The following is a 15606-nucleotide window of genomic DNA, read 5'->3' as shown; positions in this document are numbered from 1 at the left end:
AAGACCAAAGGCAGGCACTATATCCAGTGCACACAGGCTCTTCCGGAGGTGATCTCAAAAAACAAAAACAAGGGGCAGCCGGTCAGCTCAGTTGGTTAGAGCGTAGTGCTCATAACTCCAAGGTTGCCAGTTCGATCCCTACATGGGCCAAGGAGCTGCGCCCTCCACAACTAGACTGAAACAACTACTTGACTTGGAGCTGATGGGTCCTGGAAAAACACACTGTTTCCCAATTAAAAAACAAAACAATAACAACAAAAAACAAAACAGAAGACTTTCACAGGGAAAGTCTGATTAATCTTTAAATTTCTTTTCCTTTTAGTTTATATATATATATATATATATATATATATATATATATATATTCACACATGAATGTGTGTTTGTATGTGCATGCATGCACATACATATACATACATGTAGAGAAAAACCTTCCATTTAAGTAATTATTCTGGAAAATTCATCCAGAGCTGCTTCAGGGAAAATTCTAGAATATAGAGTTAAGCCCTAAAAATCCTGCATTTTTATAATGGATCTTTTTGCCTTTCTTGATGTAAATCTTGATAATTACAAATCAAATGCATCACCCCCACAATGACCAAAAGTACCAAGTTTCATTCAAACCTTTTAGAAGAGTAATAACTCATACATCTACTAGATGTACTCAGGAGACGCTTCTCAGGTGCTGAAAACAATGTAGAGCAGTAACCACTGCAAAAATCTTAATACTTACACATTAAGTCCTTCGTTGTAGTCAAACAAAAACATGTACAGGATTTCAAATTAGCCAACATTTAATTTTGTGACAATTATTGTAAACATGCAGAGCGAAGATCTATTAGTTAAAAGTGCTGCTCTCTCAAAGCTGTTAATAGAAAAATTACCTTATAGCTGGTGCTGGTTCAGTTTATTTAATAGATTTGCAGTTTTTTTCTGAATAGATGCCATAAAAACCTAAACTCATAAACGAAGTTGTCAGGGACCATCAGGATTATCAATTTAAATGACTTAATTGCTTGAATAAAATCTTGAATAAAATTCTGTTTCAGCAAACAGTCCTTGCAATGATTCTCAAAAGTACCCAACAAAATTTCTTTTTTTAAACAAATCACAGTGGACAAAAGAAGTTTACTTCTCTTAAACTCTATTAAACAAAATTTCAAAAGAGATATTTCATTTCTATTGACTATGCCTTAGTTTAACAAAAATATTGCAATAAAAACATTGCATGCAGCTCCATATCAGGACTGCTCAAAAAGCTAAGTATCATATATCGAGAATTCTTTTTAATATACTTCGACAGTGTAGACAGGAATCCCCAGAGGGCCTCGATGAGCCACATGGCACTGGCAATGGGAGAGAACGATTCTCCATCACTGCTACTCATGTGGAGGGAATGGACAAAGACCCAATGCAAACCCCACCATGTCTGCAAAGGTGGTCCCTCACCCACAGCCCTGTTACCTCCTCTCACCTCATTTGTACTCTCATTCTGTTAAAAAAAAAGAAAAGAAAAGAAAAAGAATGAGCTGGGACTTGTGTGCAGGTCTTCAAACTTTCCATGACTTTCTCGGCTTGCCATCATACACTCTTCATGCATGAAAGTATTTTAAATTGACAGTGCCAGGCCGGCCAAGTGGCTCAGTTGGTTAAGAACTCGCTCAAGAGTGCGAGCTCTGAGCAACAGGGTCGCTGGTTCGATTCCCGGCCCAAGCTGAGCTGCTGCTGAGCTGCCAACAGGTGGCAGGATGGCTCAGCTAAAGAAATAATAATAATAATAAAAATTAAAATTAAAAATAAATTGACAGTGCCTTTGGGAGCAGGGATGTCACCTAAGTCCCAAGGACCCTTTCACTGACTTACCAAAAGGCTGGGTGCAGAGGAGGTACTTAATAAATACTTATCAGGCTACTCTAAAAGGAGCTTACCTGAATCACATACTGTTACCAGGAATATACGTTATATATCAGAAATCTGGACTTGATCAATTAATAAAGTGAACAGCTTTATACTAACAGCTGCCTACACCTCCAATGCGGCTATGTGTTACAGTGCTGATGTGAGATGCAGAAACTGCAAAACCTTGGTTTGTCAAGTATGGTGCTGACACAAAATATGGCAAGAGGTAGTAAAATTTTAAAAAAACATGGTGTGTTACTTAGTGGTTCAGTTCATCCAGCTATGCCAGTTTCAATCTGAAAATGGAAGCTCTGAATAAATTTAACCGATTTCCCCTATTACAATATTTAACCAGCAGCCAGCTAATTTTCTGATTGTTTAAAAAGACAGTGTATGCTCAGAATAAATGTTACAAGGTGAACTGTGAACTTTGTTAAATAATACGTGAAAATGAGCAATGTGAAGTTAGACAAAAGGGAGGCCGCCTCCTACAGACATGCGTATGTGCATGCGTGTGTGCGTGTGTGTCCGTGCACGCTGCTGTTCTGTGAGACACCAGGAGGGAAGCGCTACCTCATGCAAGGCAGAGGGGCAGTTAGGGAGGGACAGGAGGGCCAGAAGCACAAAGCGCCAGGAGCACTGCCCCTCTTCCAGAGAGCAGACCATTCAGAGTGTACTTAACCCTTCGGCTGCTTTCATCCCTCGACCAGGAAAGTGTGGAGGGGAAGGAAGGCAAGGACGAAGAGGAGGTCACAAGCGCACTCCTCCCGATCTGGAAGGGGAAAAAGAAACACACTCGGGAAAATACAAACAAACAAAACCCCTACCACCTACCCTGGCTTCAGCCCATATTTCCCAGTAAAAAAAAACCCTAAAAAGCTACTCACTATGCGAGATTAGTGCTGAAATTTCTGTGACAGGTGGGCTCACTGCCACGCTAGCAGATGACAGATGCCCAGAGATGTTTAATCCCTTAGAGAAATGCCTCCCAGAAATTACTTGGAATTTATAAGGCTATTTTTCTGTAAGGCGGCAGATAATACCTAGCATAATTTGTCAAATTTGCCAATAGATATTTTTTAATAAACAGCCTTAAACAAATATCTGGTTTTTAATCAGGACATATAATATGAAAGGAGAAACTATATGAATGATTAAAAGTTGGTACAGGTTATCAATCTACTAGTATAGATATAGAACTTTTGCAATAATATGACATTCTTACATTGTAAATGTTCCTAAAATAAAAAGTACACTGTAAAAACTAACAAAAGTTGCTTTTCCTACATTTTCTTTTTAGTTATACAAAAACAAAATTCTAAACTTAGTTCAATGACATTCCCATTATACCAAATGTATCAAATCAATTGCTTGAATGTTTAGCCCAAACAACTTAAAAAGTTGAAGTAATGGGCTCCCAATTAGGATATAACAACACTGTAATTTTACCACACTAAAATTTGACAAAATTAAAGTAGGGTTTAATTTACTAGACCACGTCCTTTACTTTGCATTTACTCTGAGCATTTTTTTTGGAAATCCTTTAAAATTTGACTAAAAAATATATATATAACAACTTCAACATTCAAAAAGATAAATATTACTCTCTGAAAAAATATCACATAAGTTCAAAATGTCTGTAACATTTTGTCAAAACAGCTTTTAAAAATAAATCCAAAAGAAACATGATATTTGAAAACCTCACAACACAATACTTATTCCATCATAAAATAAGATTGTTAGCAGCCTGTTACAGAATACAATCTTTGGAATACAACATTTGTAAAATCGATGTAGTTATTACACCTCATTTCTATGACAAACACAACAACTCTTTCTGCAAGAAGGGGGAGGAGTGCAGACGCTAAGCAGGCATGCTGACCACACGTGCAGAGGCTGCGGAGGCCCAGAGGTTTCTAGACCCACCCTGCATGCCCAGGTCCGAGATGCCATCCGATCAACTGGGAGGAGCAGAGAAGGCACCTTGAATTCTAAGGGCTTCAGTTCATAATGGGGCACACACCTGTCTACCTTGAAGAAGACGGCACTTTGCTGGTGACCTTTATAATTTGTTTTTATTTTTGGAGGGGGGGAAGGAAGTTTGTTATTAAAAAAGTTCCAATACTGGCTGGCTGGGAAAGATAGTATGGATACTGGGAGAAAAAGAGGAGGGGGGCTGAGAAAGAACCAGAATCCCCAGCCTTGTAGGAAAACTTTTGGCCAGTGGCCCCGTGTGCTTGTGGAAACACCACAAGCATCTGCAGACATGTTAATACAGCAAACACAAGGACAACTCTCATAACCCAGTTTGGCAAAGCAGAGATGTGGGGATCTGTAGGCTCGGAAGAGGGAATAAAGGAGTCAGGCTGGACAGAGTGTGAAGAGCGGAGGCGCCAGTGGTGTTACTTACGTGTGCAGGGAAAGGCTGGAGTCTCGTCCTGCTCTCTTCGGGGTGGTTCACTTCTCCCATTGGGAGATATGGTTTCTGACCTGATCCCGTCTCGTACATGGACATGGGCCTACTGCCTCGGGCAGACGGACGTCGCTTTAAGGAAGAGTGGTTGGAAGTGTCTGTGTACTCAGAACCAGTTTGCACCTGATATATATTGGTTGTGGCCTGTTTCCTGAGGTTCGAATTTTCACTCTGGAGTGTTAGAAGCTGAAAAGAAATGTTTGGCAGTGGGACTGTGTTTTTCTACAGCAAGCAGAAAAAGCAAACACCAAATAAACACATACAACTATCAGCTTTAAACAATAAGAATAACAGCTAGATGGGTTGAAAGTAAAAGGCAACTATAAACAAGAACGTTTTCTTCTAGAATGAATGAAACACTATCAACTAACTTCATCACTTAAGCATATTAAGTAGCTTAATTTCTGAATGTGGAATTGTTGCAGTTTGGATTTTTAAAAAATGAAATGTTTACCCACTTAAAAATTGGTCATGGTGGGCCTGGGAAATGTTTGCAGGCAAGCTGGACTCTGGATTATTCTAAAGCTGTTTCTAGCAAGAGCTTGAGATCATTAAGACATCACTTAGGTAACTTGCTTTTCAAATGAGCCCTGAGCAATTTGCAAATGCCAAAAATGCCAGCGGACACCATGGAAGCAGCACAAAGATAACCAGAGTTGCTTTGCAAAGCAAGAAAGACAGTGAAGTTCAGTTTATGAAAAATCAGACCAGCTACTGCTTCCCAAAAAGCCAACAAGAAAAATTATGGTCAACAAGTTTTTATTACATAATACTCTTGATGTTCCAAACAATTTAGCACTTTTTTAAAAATAGAGAGAACCGAATCATGGTATGCTTGCTATATTAACATATCACGAAGAAAACTGGAAACCTATTGAGCTATGTTAACATCTTCATCGAAACGCTCCACGTAGCACGCTCACTTCCCTCTGGTGATCAATCAGCTTTCAGCCAGGGCCGGAATATGGGGCCTCTCTCTCCTTTGGCTTTGTCACCCAAAATCGCGACCATGATGGCGTTAGCTTTAAGCACTCTAATCTACCTGGCACCACCCCCATTTTAGTTTGAGGCTGTCCCTTGGAGACCCTGAATGCTTTTTCCATTCCTCACATGCAGGCTGCTTGATGGTGTTTGATGAATTAGAGTTAAAGGATCAGCAAGGCATTGTGTTACTCTTTGGCGTCTGGCATTTTAACACAATTAACTCAGTCCAGTCTGCACCGTGTCCTTTCCCTTGGTGCTCCTTCATCTTCCATGACATTTTATAAGCTGGGTGTGGTTCAGCTGTCTACTCTTTGACAGAGATTGTAAAATCTGACCAAATTCCCCACCAGGGCCAAGGCTTAAGTCCGCAAGCAACTGCATCTGCACCAGAAGATCGTTACTCTTTCAATAGCAAACCCATTCAGTGTTAGGAGTTACTTTCAATTTTTACTTAGGAAGCACCGATCTGTGAAAAATACACCAATAGTGGCTGCTCCTCTTCATTAATTAGCATCTTTTCCAAGCAACTGTCAAAATGTGAAAGATCAGATACAAATCATGCTACTTTGTCAACTATATATATATATATATATATAAACTTTACCTAACTTTGACATAAAATTAATACATCTTTGCTAAATAAACATATTCAACATACTTTATATGAAGAGTGCCAAACTTTTGTGAAAGCCTGACTTGCTGCCCCTGCCACAGAAATATCCTCATTCTCAGTTTTCTCAGTGATCCAAGGAATGACAGGTTGCTTCTCCACCACAAAGGCTTTCAGAGTATCACTTATATCTGCAACTCCCTTTCCAAAGAAGGAACAGCTGCAAAGTGACAAGCAGCCACTGAAAATTCCGACATTCCAGGGCACAGACCAGCCTAAGGTGCCTGTCCAAACTACGTGTTAGGGACCCCATATTCTAAAGTGAAATGGTCGAGGTCCAAAGCATGAGGAGCATAGCTGACACAGGCCTGTCAATCAAGGATTGGGTGTCTGGTCACGTGCTTGTCTGTCTATGTAAAAACCTTCTCTTAGCGCTATTTAGACAAGGCCTTGAAATCTGAAACTTTATCTTAACACTTGTCATGCCTCTGAAACATCCAGCCTAGATTTTGCTTGTATGTCTTTTGATGAGCACAAATTCTTGGTCTCAATTTTTAAAAATTTTAGTATTCTGTATTTGGAGGGATGTCCTTGGATAAGAATGAATGACGCTTATCTTAATAAGAACCAGACCACACTTTTTTGTTTGGAAGGAGTATAACAGGAAATGAAAAGTTACAGATAACTCGATAATTTCAGAAATCAAATGCATTTCTAAGACTTGAGGAAATAAGCTATGAGCAATGGCAAATAATTTCACTCTGCATTTCTTAAAGACGCTCAAGACATTTGCATTCAGAGATAGAAGGTTATCTCTGGTGATTTCTATAAGTACTAAAAGGAGCCTTACAAAATGAAAAAAAAGTGATGCTTAGCAGGTTGATTTACAGTGGCAAACTTAGCATGTTTCAAAAAAGGCACCTCAACAAAATTATTAGTTCAATTAATGGGTCAAACTATAATTCATTGACCAAAAGATATTTCAGAAAGGACAGGAAGTGCAAGCTCTGTATGTTATGGCAAAAGGGCTCTTGGTCTATCTTGTTCACAGATGCACGCCAGCCCCAGACAGAAAAAGTGTTTGATTAAAATTGGATTAATCTTCAGGCATTCCTGTCCTCTTCTATTATAGGTAGTGGAGCCATTTACCTAAGGAGGTCTCAAAAAATGATGTAGAACTCAACACCAAAAGACTCCTAGACCAAGCCCCAGGCCAGGGTGCAGCACAGAGTGCTTCCCTAACAAGCAGTGGGCACGGACCTCTTTTTAGTTCTATGGCCTTCCTTTAGGAAGCATCACTGAAAAGGGCCCAGCTACAAATGAAATGCACCATGTCCTCTGTTCTCGACAAGACAGCATTCCTCTTCAAATGACAGTATTAAGACACAGCTCTATACTTTGTTCTGTTTCTGTTTAAGGGAAGTGCACGAAATCTCATTTTGTAGACAACTGAATATTGAGAGCATTACCCACAAAGTCTTGGGCAGAATTTAGAAATTTTCAACTTCCTTTTCTTAGCAGTCTCATGAAGAATTACATATATAACCCCCATCTTTAGCAAATTCTGTGCTACTATTAGCCCCACTCCTTTCAGGGGTTAATATATTCACATATTTCTGGCTCTCTCAAAAGGCAGTGAATGAGTAAATGTTGAGCAAATGGGATTGTTTCTTATTAGCGCATAATTCTCACTAGTACAAACAAAAGGGTTTCTAATATTTATTATGAACCTGCTCTGTGGCAGGCCCTGCTCCAGGCTCTGAGGATGTCACAAATTAGTGGTTAAGTACTTATGAAAAATAAAGCGGGGATATGGGACAGGGTTGCCAGGGCGGGGGAGAGTAACAACTTGTAAGAGTGAATAGGGAGAGCACCCCTCGCATTGAGGGGGTGGGGTTTGGAATGCTGATAAGCATCCACCCGTCCAGGGCTGTCACCTGCTCTGTCTTCATGGTGTGATTATTCTTTAGAATGAGCAATACGAAGAATCACACCCATGGAGTGGCATCCAGGGCCCCAGGAAGCGCGACAGTGCAAGTGTTACTATAACTGATACAAACACTTACTAGGTTGCATGTTTCTTCTACTTGGGAAGCTTACTCTGGGTTTATTTCTAATCAAAGCTACTTCATCTGAAATATCCAAATACATACTGCTTCCAAAGACAGCTTGGCCCAAAGATTTTTAGGTCTGTTCCAATAACTGTTTTTCTTCCCTCTGACCACAAGCATCGCGCCTGGGATTCTTTCCTTATACTATGGGGTTAAAGAATCAATCATCCTGGCATTTATTAGCATGTTACCTTTTTCTGCATAATTCTCAGCTCGTCACTCAAGTTGTTATTCACCTTCATTAGCTGTTGTATCTTGGCCTCAGAAGCCACTAGAGCGTTTTTGACCTCCATAAATTCCTGCACAGTGACTGGTCCATCTGATAAATCTGAATCTAGGCTCTAAAAATAAATTGGGGAAAATGTTCACAATCTGAGACGATGATAACATTCAAGCTAACAGCTAAAGAATTTCAAATTCTGACCATGCCAGCTGGATTGCAAAGTTAATCAAACCAAATCAAGGCTTCTGAGGATGATGCAAAAATAAAACATAAAGGTGGGGTTACTATAATATTGGAAAATTTTTGAAGTCAATATTTTCTAATAGGCAGTGGGGCTACAAATCTACTCTTGACAATGACTCTCTAAGTGCATTTATCTTATCTTGTCTGCCTTTATCTTGCTCATTCAGTTTTCTTTTTTATTCATTTTTTCATTAATTCATTCATTCCAACAGGTTTTTATTGAGCATCAGGCAGTGTTCTAGGGGCTTGAGATATATAAGAAAACAGACAAATATTCTTGTTCTATGGTGTTTACACCCAACAGTGATTTGGGGGGGGGGGAATAAAAATAAGTAACTACATAACTACATAGAACGATAGAAGGTGGTAAGTACTGTGGAAAATAGATAAAATGGAGCAGGGTAAGGGGCTAGGGAGCTGAAGAAGGGCTGAAAGTGGGTGCATTTTAATCAAACAGAGGGGATAAGCCTTTGGACAGGTGAAATGTATGCAATAGCCTGAAGGAGGTGAGGACATTAGTCAAATGGCTGTCGGGAGGAAGAATGTTTCAGCCAACAGCAGAGCTCAGCTGGGGGGAGCGGGTGTGCAGGGCAGAGAGGACTAGGAGGTCCGTCAGTCCACAGAGGACCCCAACTTGTAGGGTCCGGTCATGACTTTCACTTTCACCTAGTGAACTTGGAGCTTCTAGAGAGACTGGGCAGGGGCGTTTCAGACAAGCGACTCTTGCGGTGCCCTCCACACTCCCTGCATCTGCCAATGGCACCACCATTCTCATGTGAGCTGGCACTCTCCAGAAACGTCTTCTGTAAGACTATCTCCCCACTTCAAACATCCACCTTATTGCCAGGGCCTGTCTATTCTATCTTCCTGTTCATCCATTCTCAAATGTTTGCTGAGCCCTTCTGTGGGCCGGGTTGGGGCCTAGGTCCTGGGGATTCAGCGGTGGGTGGACCAGCCAGACCTCCGCTGCCTTCTCCTCAGGCTCACACTCAGCTACAGTAATCTCTCTCCCATCTGGACCCTCCCAGCCCAAGTCCTGACACCGCCTGGGCCAGCTCTACCCTAACTGGGTTCCCTTCCTCTACTCGCTGACCCTCCAGAACACTCCTCCCAAAACAGAGGACCCCAAATGGCTGACCATGGCCTCCTGCCCTGCCTAGAAGCTTCCTGGGCTCTGCACTGCCTGCTGAGGTCCACACGCTTCAGTCTATTGTCATGTTCACCCACAGTGGAACCGCTGCCCTACTCTTCAGCTTTGAGTTCCACTCCTCTTAGGCTGTCTCTACACAGGACCAGGTTCCCCGCCCGCCCCCCCCGGACTCCCTTATTTCACTTTCTCTCTGCTTAGACCACCCTTCCCAGCCCCTCCACATGCCCAAACCCATGCATCCTTTAAGAACCATCCTATATACAAAGCTTTCTCTGATATTCTTCCGCACCAACAAGTTGTCTCCTCTCACCCCCCAAACCCCTTTCCGCTTGTGCTTCTTAGGACACATAGTGCTGTGTGCCTTTTATGGCAGTTATCTCTCCTATTAGGCAGTGACAGCCTCACAGGAATGGGACTAGACCTCATTCAGGAGAGTATTATCCAGAGAAGTCACTCGGTAAATATTTGTTGAAAGAATAAAACACACCAGTCTCTCCACACACGTTTTCTAAAATCACAGTTGCAGCAGGGCTGTGAGTAACTGGCTCAGGGACAAAGGACCTCCTCTTTTAAAACTGTCTACCTCGTTAGACCTTTGCTTTGCCCAAGCTCCTGGTAAACCCAACTTGACCTCCACAGCAGTTTTCACGGGGCTAGCCCGCAAGTGACTTACAAGTAAGGCAACTCTACAAAAGGAGAGATTTGAGAAAGAAACACCGACTCCCTTGCTGTGTGTCACCTCACCTTCTGCCTGTGTGCCTTGCTGGTAGTGGCCTCCAGATCTGGGTCTTCATCTGATGCCACACTGTCATAGTCCGGCTGGTCGTTGTCCTCACTCTCAATGCTGTGCTGGTTACTGATCGTTTTCAGTATGAGCTCCACATTGTCTATCAACAGAAGCAAACAACTATACTTTGGGCTTAACACCCCACCCCACCCCCAAAAAACAACTATTCGGAGGATTTTGAGGTTTAGTCATTTAAAAGACTGAAAGAGAATGACAGAAATAGCAGTGTTATGGTCACACCAATGTAGGGATAACAGAGCAAGTTATCAGTCAGAGACATGGCCTACTGTAAACTGCAGAGAAGTTTTAAGCATCCCTCTGAGCTACTCGCCAAATGTGGGCAAATTAATTAGATGGTTTAGGAAACAGCTGCTCAGGTTAAGGAGGCAGGTTTTCATGTTTCTAATCATTCCATGAGACAGTATAGCTCCAAATCCTGAAGATAAAGCTGTGGTAACGCAAGATTAACTACAGTTTCAAGTCTAACTGTAACTTGTTTACAAGGTGATGTCAAGTCAAACTAGAAAGGAAATAATTAAAGTTCAGCCTAGAAATTCGATGTTCAAAGAACAGGCACACTGATATTTAGTCAGCTGAGTGCCAGTGAGAGAGAGAGAGAAAAAAAAAAAGAATGACCCAGTGGACACGCACACGTGCCCATCAGAAAGTTATGGTCTACAGGGAGCAGGGATGATTCCATAGGCTGTAACACGTTGTGAATAAAAGATTTCATAAATTAGCCATGTCTCTCCAATTTCTTTCAGGCATTTAAATTTTTATCATTCATAGCCATTGATTCATGTTGTTCTATTTCATGCCAGAGTTTTTCTTAAGCACATACACTTACATTCATTATTTGCAGTAGGTATGGTCTAGAAAGTTGCTGTGAATTAGCAAATACTGAACCATTGTTCTAAGTGGAAACACAGGTTTAGGTTCCTGTGAGCCTCTGGTCCCAATATTTTTATCAGCCTATCAATGTATAACCTTGTTTTACACATACGTGTTTTTCTGTGTAAAGATTCTTTGATATATATTGTTGATTCTTTAATAGTGAGCTCACGGCCAATGGTATTGGCACATCATGGCCTTCCTACTTTTAGTAACCCTAGACAGCACTTCAGCACTACACTCGGGAGCCATTTTAAACAGTGAAATCACTAACAAATAGCACACAAATGTGAACAATATGGCATTAAATAAACATCAAAAAGGACACTTGTTTACAATTTAAGAGTTGAAACAGAAGGCAGAGCATCGCCTTGTTCAATTTCAGCTGGGAATGGGTGTTTTGGGTGACTCAAATTTTCTACCACTCTGCAAATGTCCACAAATTACCATGAAAGTTCTGTGAGGGCTGATTTTGGGGTTACAAATACATCTTAGTGAACAGGTGAATTTGCAAATATGGGATGGGCAAATAATGAAGACTGACTGTGTATTTATACTTACACGTGGCATATTCACTTGTACATAAATATGTGTATAAATGTTTTTCTTACAAAGCTGGGACTATAGTAAACTAAACTTTCTAAAAAATTAATTACTTTATACTATGTTATTAAATATTACTGAAAAATAAGTCTGTGCACTATTTGAATATGTGACTAATCATTGCTCTATTATTATTTGCTTCTAATAGTTTCAGTTTTATATATAACATATATATAAACATATGACATATATAATCATCTCTGATTATTTCCCCTCAATTAACACCTAGAAATGGAACCACCAAAGCAAAGAGTATGTACATTTTGAGACTCCAAATTTATGAAAGAACCCTTATCATTGCACCTTCGACAAAATTTAACAAACTTTCTTAGAACTTATCTATTCCTGGTTGAACCAGTAAAATCAACAAATTCTTGTCAGTTAATGATTACTTACTGTCTTTGGGGAATGTGATACTGACTGAAAACTTAATTTTATGGCACTGTTTAAATGCATTACAATTAAAAATTATTTCTATACAAACAAAAATTATTTCTATAATTAGAAAACAGCCAATGAGGATACAGCGTTAGGGCTGAGGAGGAAGTGTTTTCCTAAGCATGGACAGGACCCTGAGCTACTGAAATAACTCAACAGGGCACCTCAGAAATAGGCACTCGATGCTCTCTTTATTTTAAACCACAATAACTCTCACTGTAGACATCTAAAGTTTATAGTAACAAATTTTAAATATTTAGAACTCAGTTTTGTAGGTAAGCAACAGCAGGTGAGCTGTAATTCCAATCAAGAGGGTTTATTTTCTTAGGTAATCTAACAAGATCTAAGTCAGACTTTTGGGTTAATTTTAGGATGCAATTTTATAGGGAAGATGTGTGACCCAAGAGGAAAAAATCATATATAAGATAAATGTGAATAGCAGTTAATAACACTGAAATATTTATAATTCACCAGGGCTCCAAGAGGTAAACTTCGTCACAACATATTATCAGTAAAACTTATAGGGCTTTAACTAAGCTGTGTGTTGATGACTGCCTTAATTATTTTATAACTTTAAATCTAACACTTGTGTGAAGTTGACAAGGCCAAAGAAGCACACATTTATGTGTGTCTGAAACAGTTACCTTTTGAACCAGAGAGAGGACTGCCTTGCTGTCTCCTCTTGGCGTCACTGAGAATGTCGATAACCAGCGTGGCGAACTCATGGGCGTTAAACCGAGCTAACTTCTGTCTGCCCTGAACAGGAAAAGATAATCAGAAATACTCCCAAATGTAAAAACACACACATAAATATTCACATAAAACTAGTTGGACTTCTGTTAGACTTCAGCAAAAACCTTTCAGCATGATTGTCATTAACCAGAACCATAATTAAACCAAACGTTAACATTTTCATTGCAAACAATTTAAAACCATTTATGTAAGAGAACTATATAACATTTAAGCTCTTAACAATACATATTTAATTTGGGGAACAAAAATAAAATGATTCTATTTAATGCTTTTTTTCTAATATTAATTTAGTTTTGAAGTAGGCCTAGTAATGAAAAATAAGGAATTCCCATGTGAAAGCTGTACTTAATTTTGCGGTTTCTGAAACCAGTCCACAAATTGCAACAAATTGCTTTCCTGAAGTCTGCGGCAACTTCAACTCTTCAACCCATCTTGCCACATCCTTAACAGCTTAAGAGTACCCTTTATTATATGCTTTATTAATTTGATTGACGAAACTTTCATTAATGTCTAGGTTGCTTTCTTTGATTACTAATGAGGTTAAAGATTTCTTCACATTTGAAAGCCATTTATATTTCCTCTGTGAATTGTTTTATGTTCTCATCCAGTCATCTCACATCTACCACTTTTGTTATCAATTTGTGAGTTTTGTGTGTGTATAAAGAATATTAACATTTGAATCAATCAAAAAATTTTAAATACCTATCCTGGGAAAAGAAAATACCAAGATATCAACTATTCTCAAAAGATCACTACTAGTTACTTTTCAGACTTGGCCACTTGCCTGGTTCCGTGTCGATGAGTACTCAGGATTGACCGGAAGGAAGGGAACGACGGTTGTTTCGGTCACCAGGGCGCTGTGGTTTTGCGTGGCAAGCCAGACTAGCCAGAGGAAAGAGCCAGAGATAGAATCTCATCACCACGGGTGTGTCACGGCTCCTCTGAGAGCCGCGGCCCCCGCCTTACTAGGGAGACTCCAGAAAGCACACTCCGAAGCCAACATATACAAAAGGCAATGTCCACACACGTGTTATCAGGACAGTAGAAATTGGGCAAGTAAAACACTGAGGCTGGCAGCTTGTCACTGCCCACTGATAACAGAAGCTTATTAGATAAAGCCACGTTAAGTCACCTGCATCAGTCTCTCGCCTGTCAACTTCATCGTACACATCCATGGCAAGTTCTTCAAACAAATGATTACTTAGCTGAAAGTAAAAAAATATCAGGAACACAAGGGACAAGGATTAACACTAGCAGAATGAGCGGGGACTGTGACTTATTCACCCTTTTATTTCCAGTGTCTTATCCAAGCCAGTGCTTAGTAAATACCCACTGCTACACAGACAATAACATTTCCAATATAGTACAGATCCTCTAGAAATATCCACAGCAGCCTCACTCCTCTATGGTAAGCAGATAAGAGGCATCTAAAGTGCCTATCTAAACACAGCTCCAGGTGTCTTCCTGTGAAATCACCTTTTAAGTCTCCTCCTCTGCTCTTGAGAATGTTTGCCAGTTTCCCCAGGTATAAGGGATCTGAAATCCTTGGCAGGATAAAGATGCCAAAGCATGCTATTTTGAGAGGACTGAACATGCCACTGCACAAAAACATCACTCATCACCCAGATGTAGGCCTATTAGCTATCCTACTCAGTCACAGCCTTCCAATCCCCAGAAGAACTGAGTGGACTCAACAATAGATAGCCTGTCTATTTAGTATGCTGCGCAAGGTCAGCCAACAAAACAATCCCCCCACAGACTGGGTGCTTGCCTGGCAGCAACCGGGATGGGTAGGATAGTCAAGGTCTTCCTCAACCCAGACGAGGCTAAGTCCCTGCCAGGGTGGCTCCGGCTCGCTCTCCATTTTCCTCATAAAATGCACCCTGACGGTTGGTGGCTGTTACTGTTTAATTGACTGCTTCCCCATTCTATGAGGATAGATGCTGGATTTGTTCTATTCTCAACTGTGTTCCACACACGCACACACAGTACCTGGCACTGAGACAGCGCTCAGTACATATCCACTCACACACTGACCACAGGGTATTTCATGCAGCAATTTTAAATGCTGGCTACACGGACCTCATGGAAACTTGTTAAAATGGGTATAATACATTGTTGGGTGAAAAAAAGCAGGATATAAAATGCTATAATTATGATTGAGCTTCAGTTAAAAAAAAACAGGCATCTAAAAGAATTAGAAGAAATATACCAAAATATTGAGCCTGAATCCATTAAGAATATAGTGAATAAGGATGATTCCAAATTTTCTCTAGTGTGGCTATATTACATTTATAACCAAAAATAAACTCTGAGAGTCTTATTGCTGGAAACAGTGATGAAGGACTAGAAACCCGAGCTAGCATCATAAATGTCTAGTCTCTTTCCTCTTATGGGCTGTAAGGTAATGCTATTACCGTATTTGCCGGCGTATAAGACGA

The 15606-nt window shown here is 40.3% G+C and overlaps 1 protein-coding gene across 13 annotated transcripts in view; it reads right to left on the bottom strand.

Moving 5' to 3' along the window:
* GIT2 (GIT ArfGAP 2) overlaps nucleotides 1–15606 on the bottom strand; it is a 49280-nt gene that overhangs the window by 11483 nt on the left and 22191 nt on the right. For 4 of the 13 annotated variants that reach the window (XR_002124741.1, XM_019649096.1, XM_019649095.1 and 1 more), the window contains 7 exons: nucleotides 14298–14370; nucleotides 13950–14047; nucleotides 13057–13168; nucleotides 10438–10580; nucleotides 8269–8418; nucleotides 4310–4558; nucleotides 2582–2671 (listed from right to left, as the gene is read on the bottom strand). Coding sequence is in view for 12 of the 13 variants with exons in the window: in XM_019649096.1 (XP_019504641.1) it covers nucleotides 2582–2671; nucleotides 4310–4558; nucleotides 8269–8418; nucleotides 10438–10580; nucleotides 13057–13168; nucleotides 13950–14047; nucleotides 14298–14370 (915 nt within the window). In the remaining variant the exon portion in view is untranslated. Of the gene's footprint in view, nucleotides 1–2581; nucleotides 2672–4309; nucleotides 4559–5114; nucleotides 5884–8268; nucleotides 8419–10437; nucleotides 10581–13056; nucleotides 13169–13949; nucleotides 14048–14297; nucleotides 14371–15606 lie in introns of those variants that run through there. The other 9 variants (XM_019649100.1, XM_019649099.1, XM_019649101.1 and 6 more) reach the window with 6 other exon arrangements.

This window comes from Hipposideros armiger, unplaced genomic scaffold, assembly GCF_001890085.2.
Source record: "Hipposideros armiger isolate ML-2016 unplaced genomic scaffold, ASM189008v1 scaffold_129, whole genome shotgun sequence".
Classification (NCBI taxonomy): domain Eukaryota; kingdom Metazoa; phylum Chordata; class Mammalia; order Chiroptera; family Hipposideridae; genus Hipposideros; species Hipposideros armiger.
This window is presented reverse-complemented; position numbering and strand designations above follow the sequence as displayed.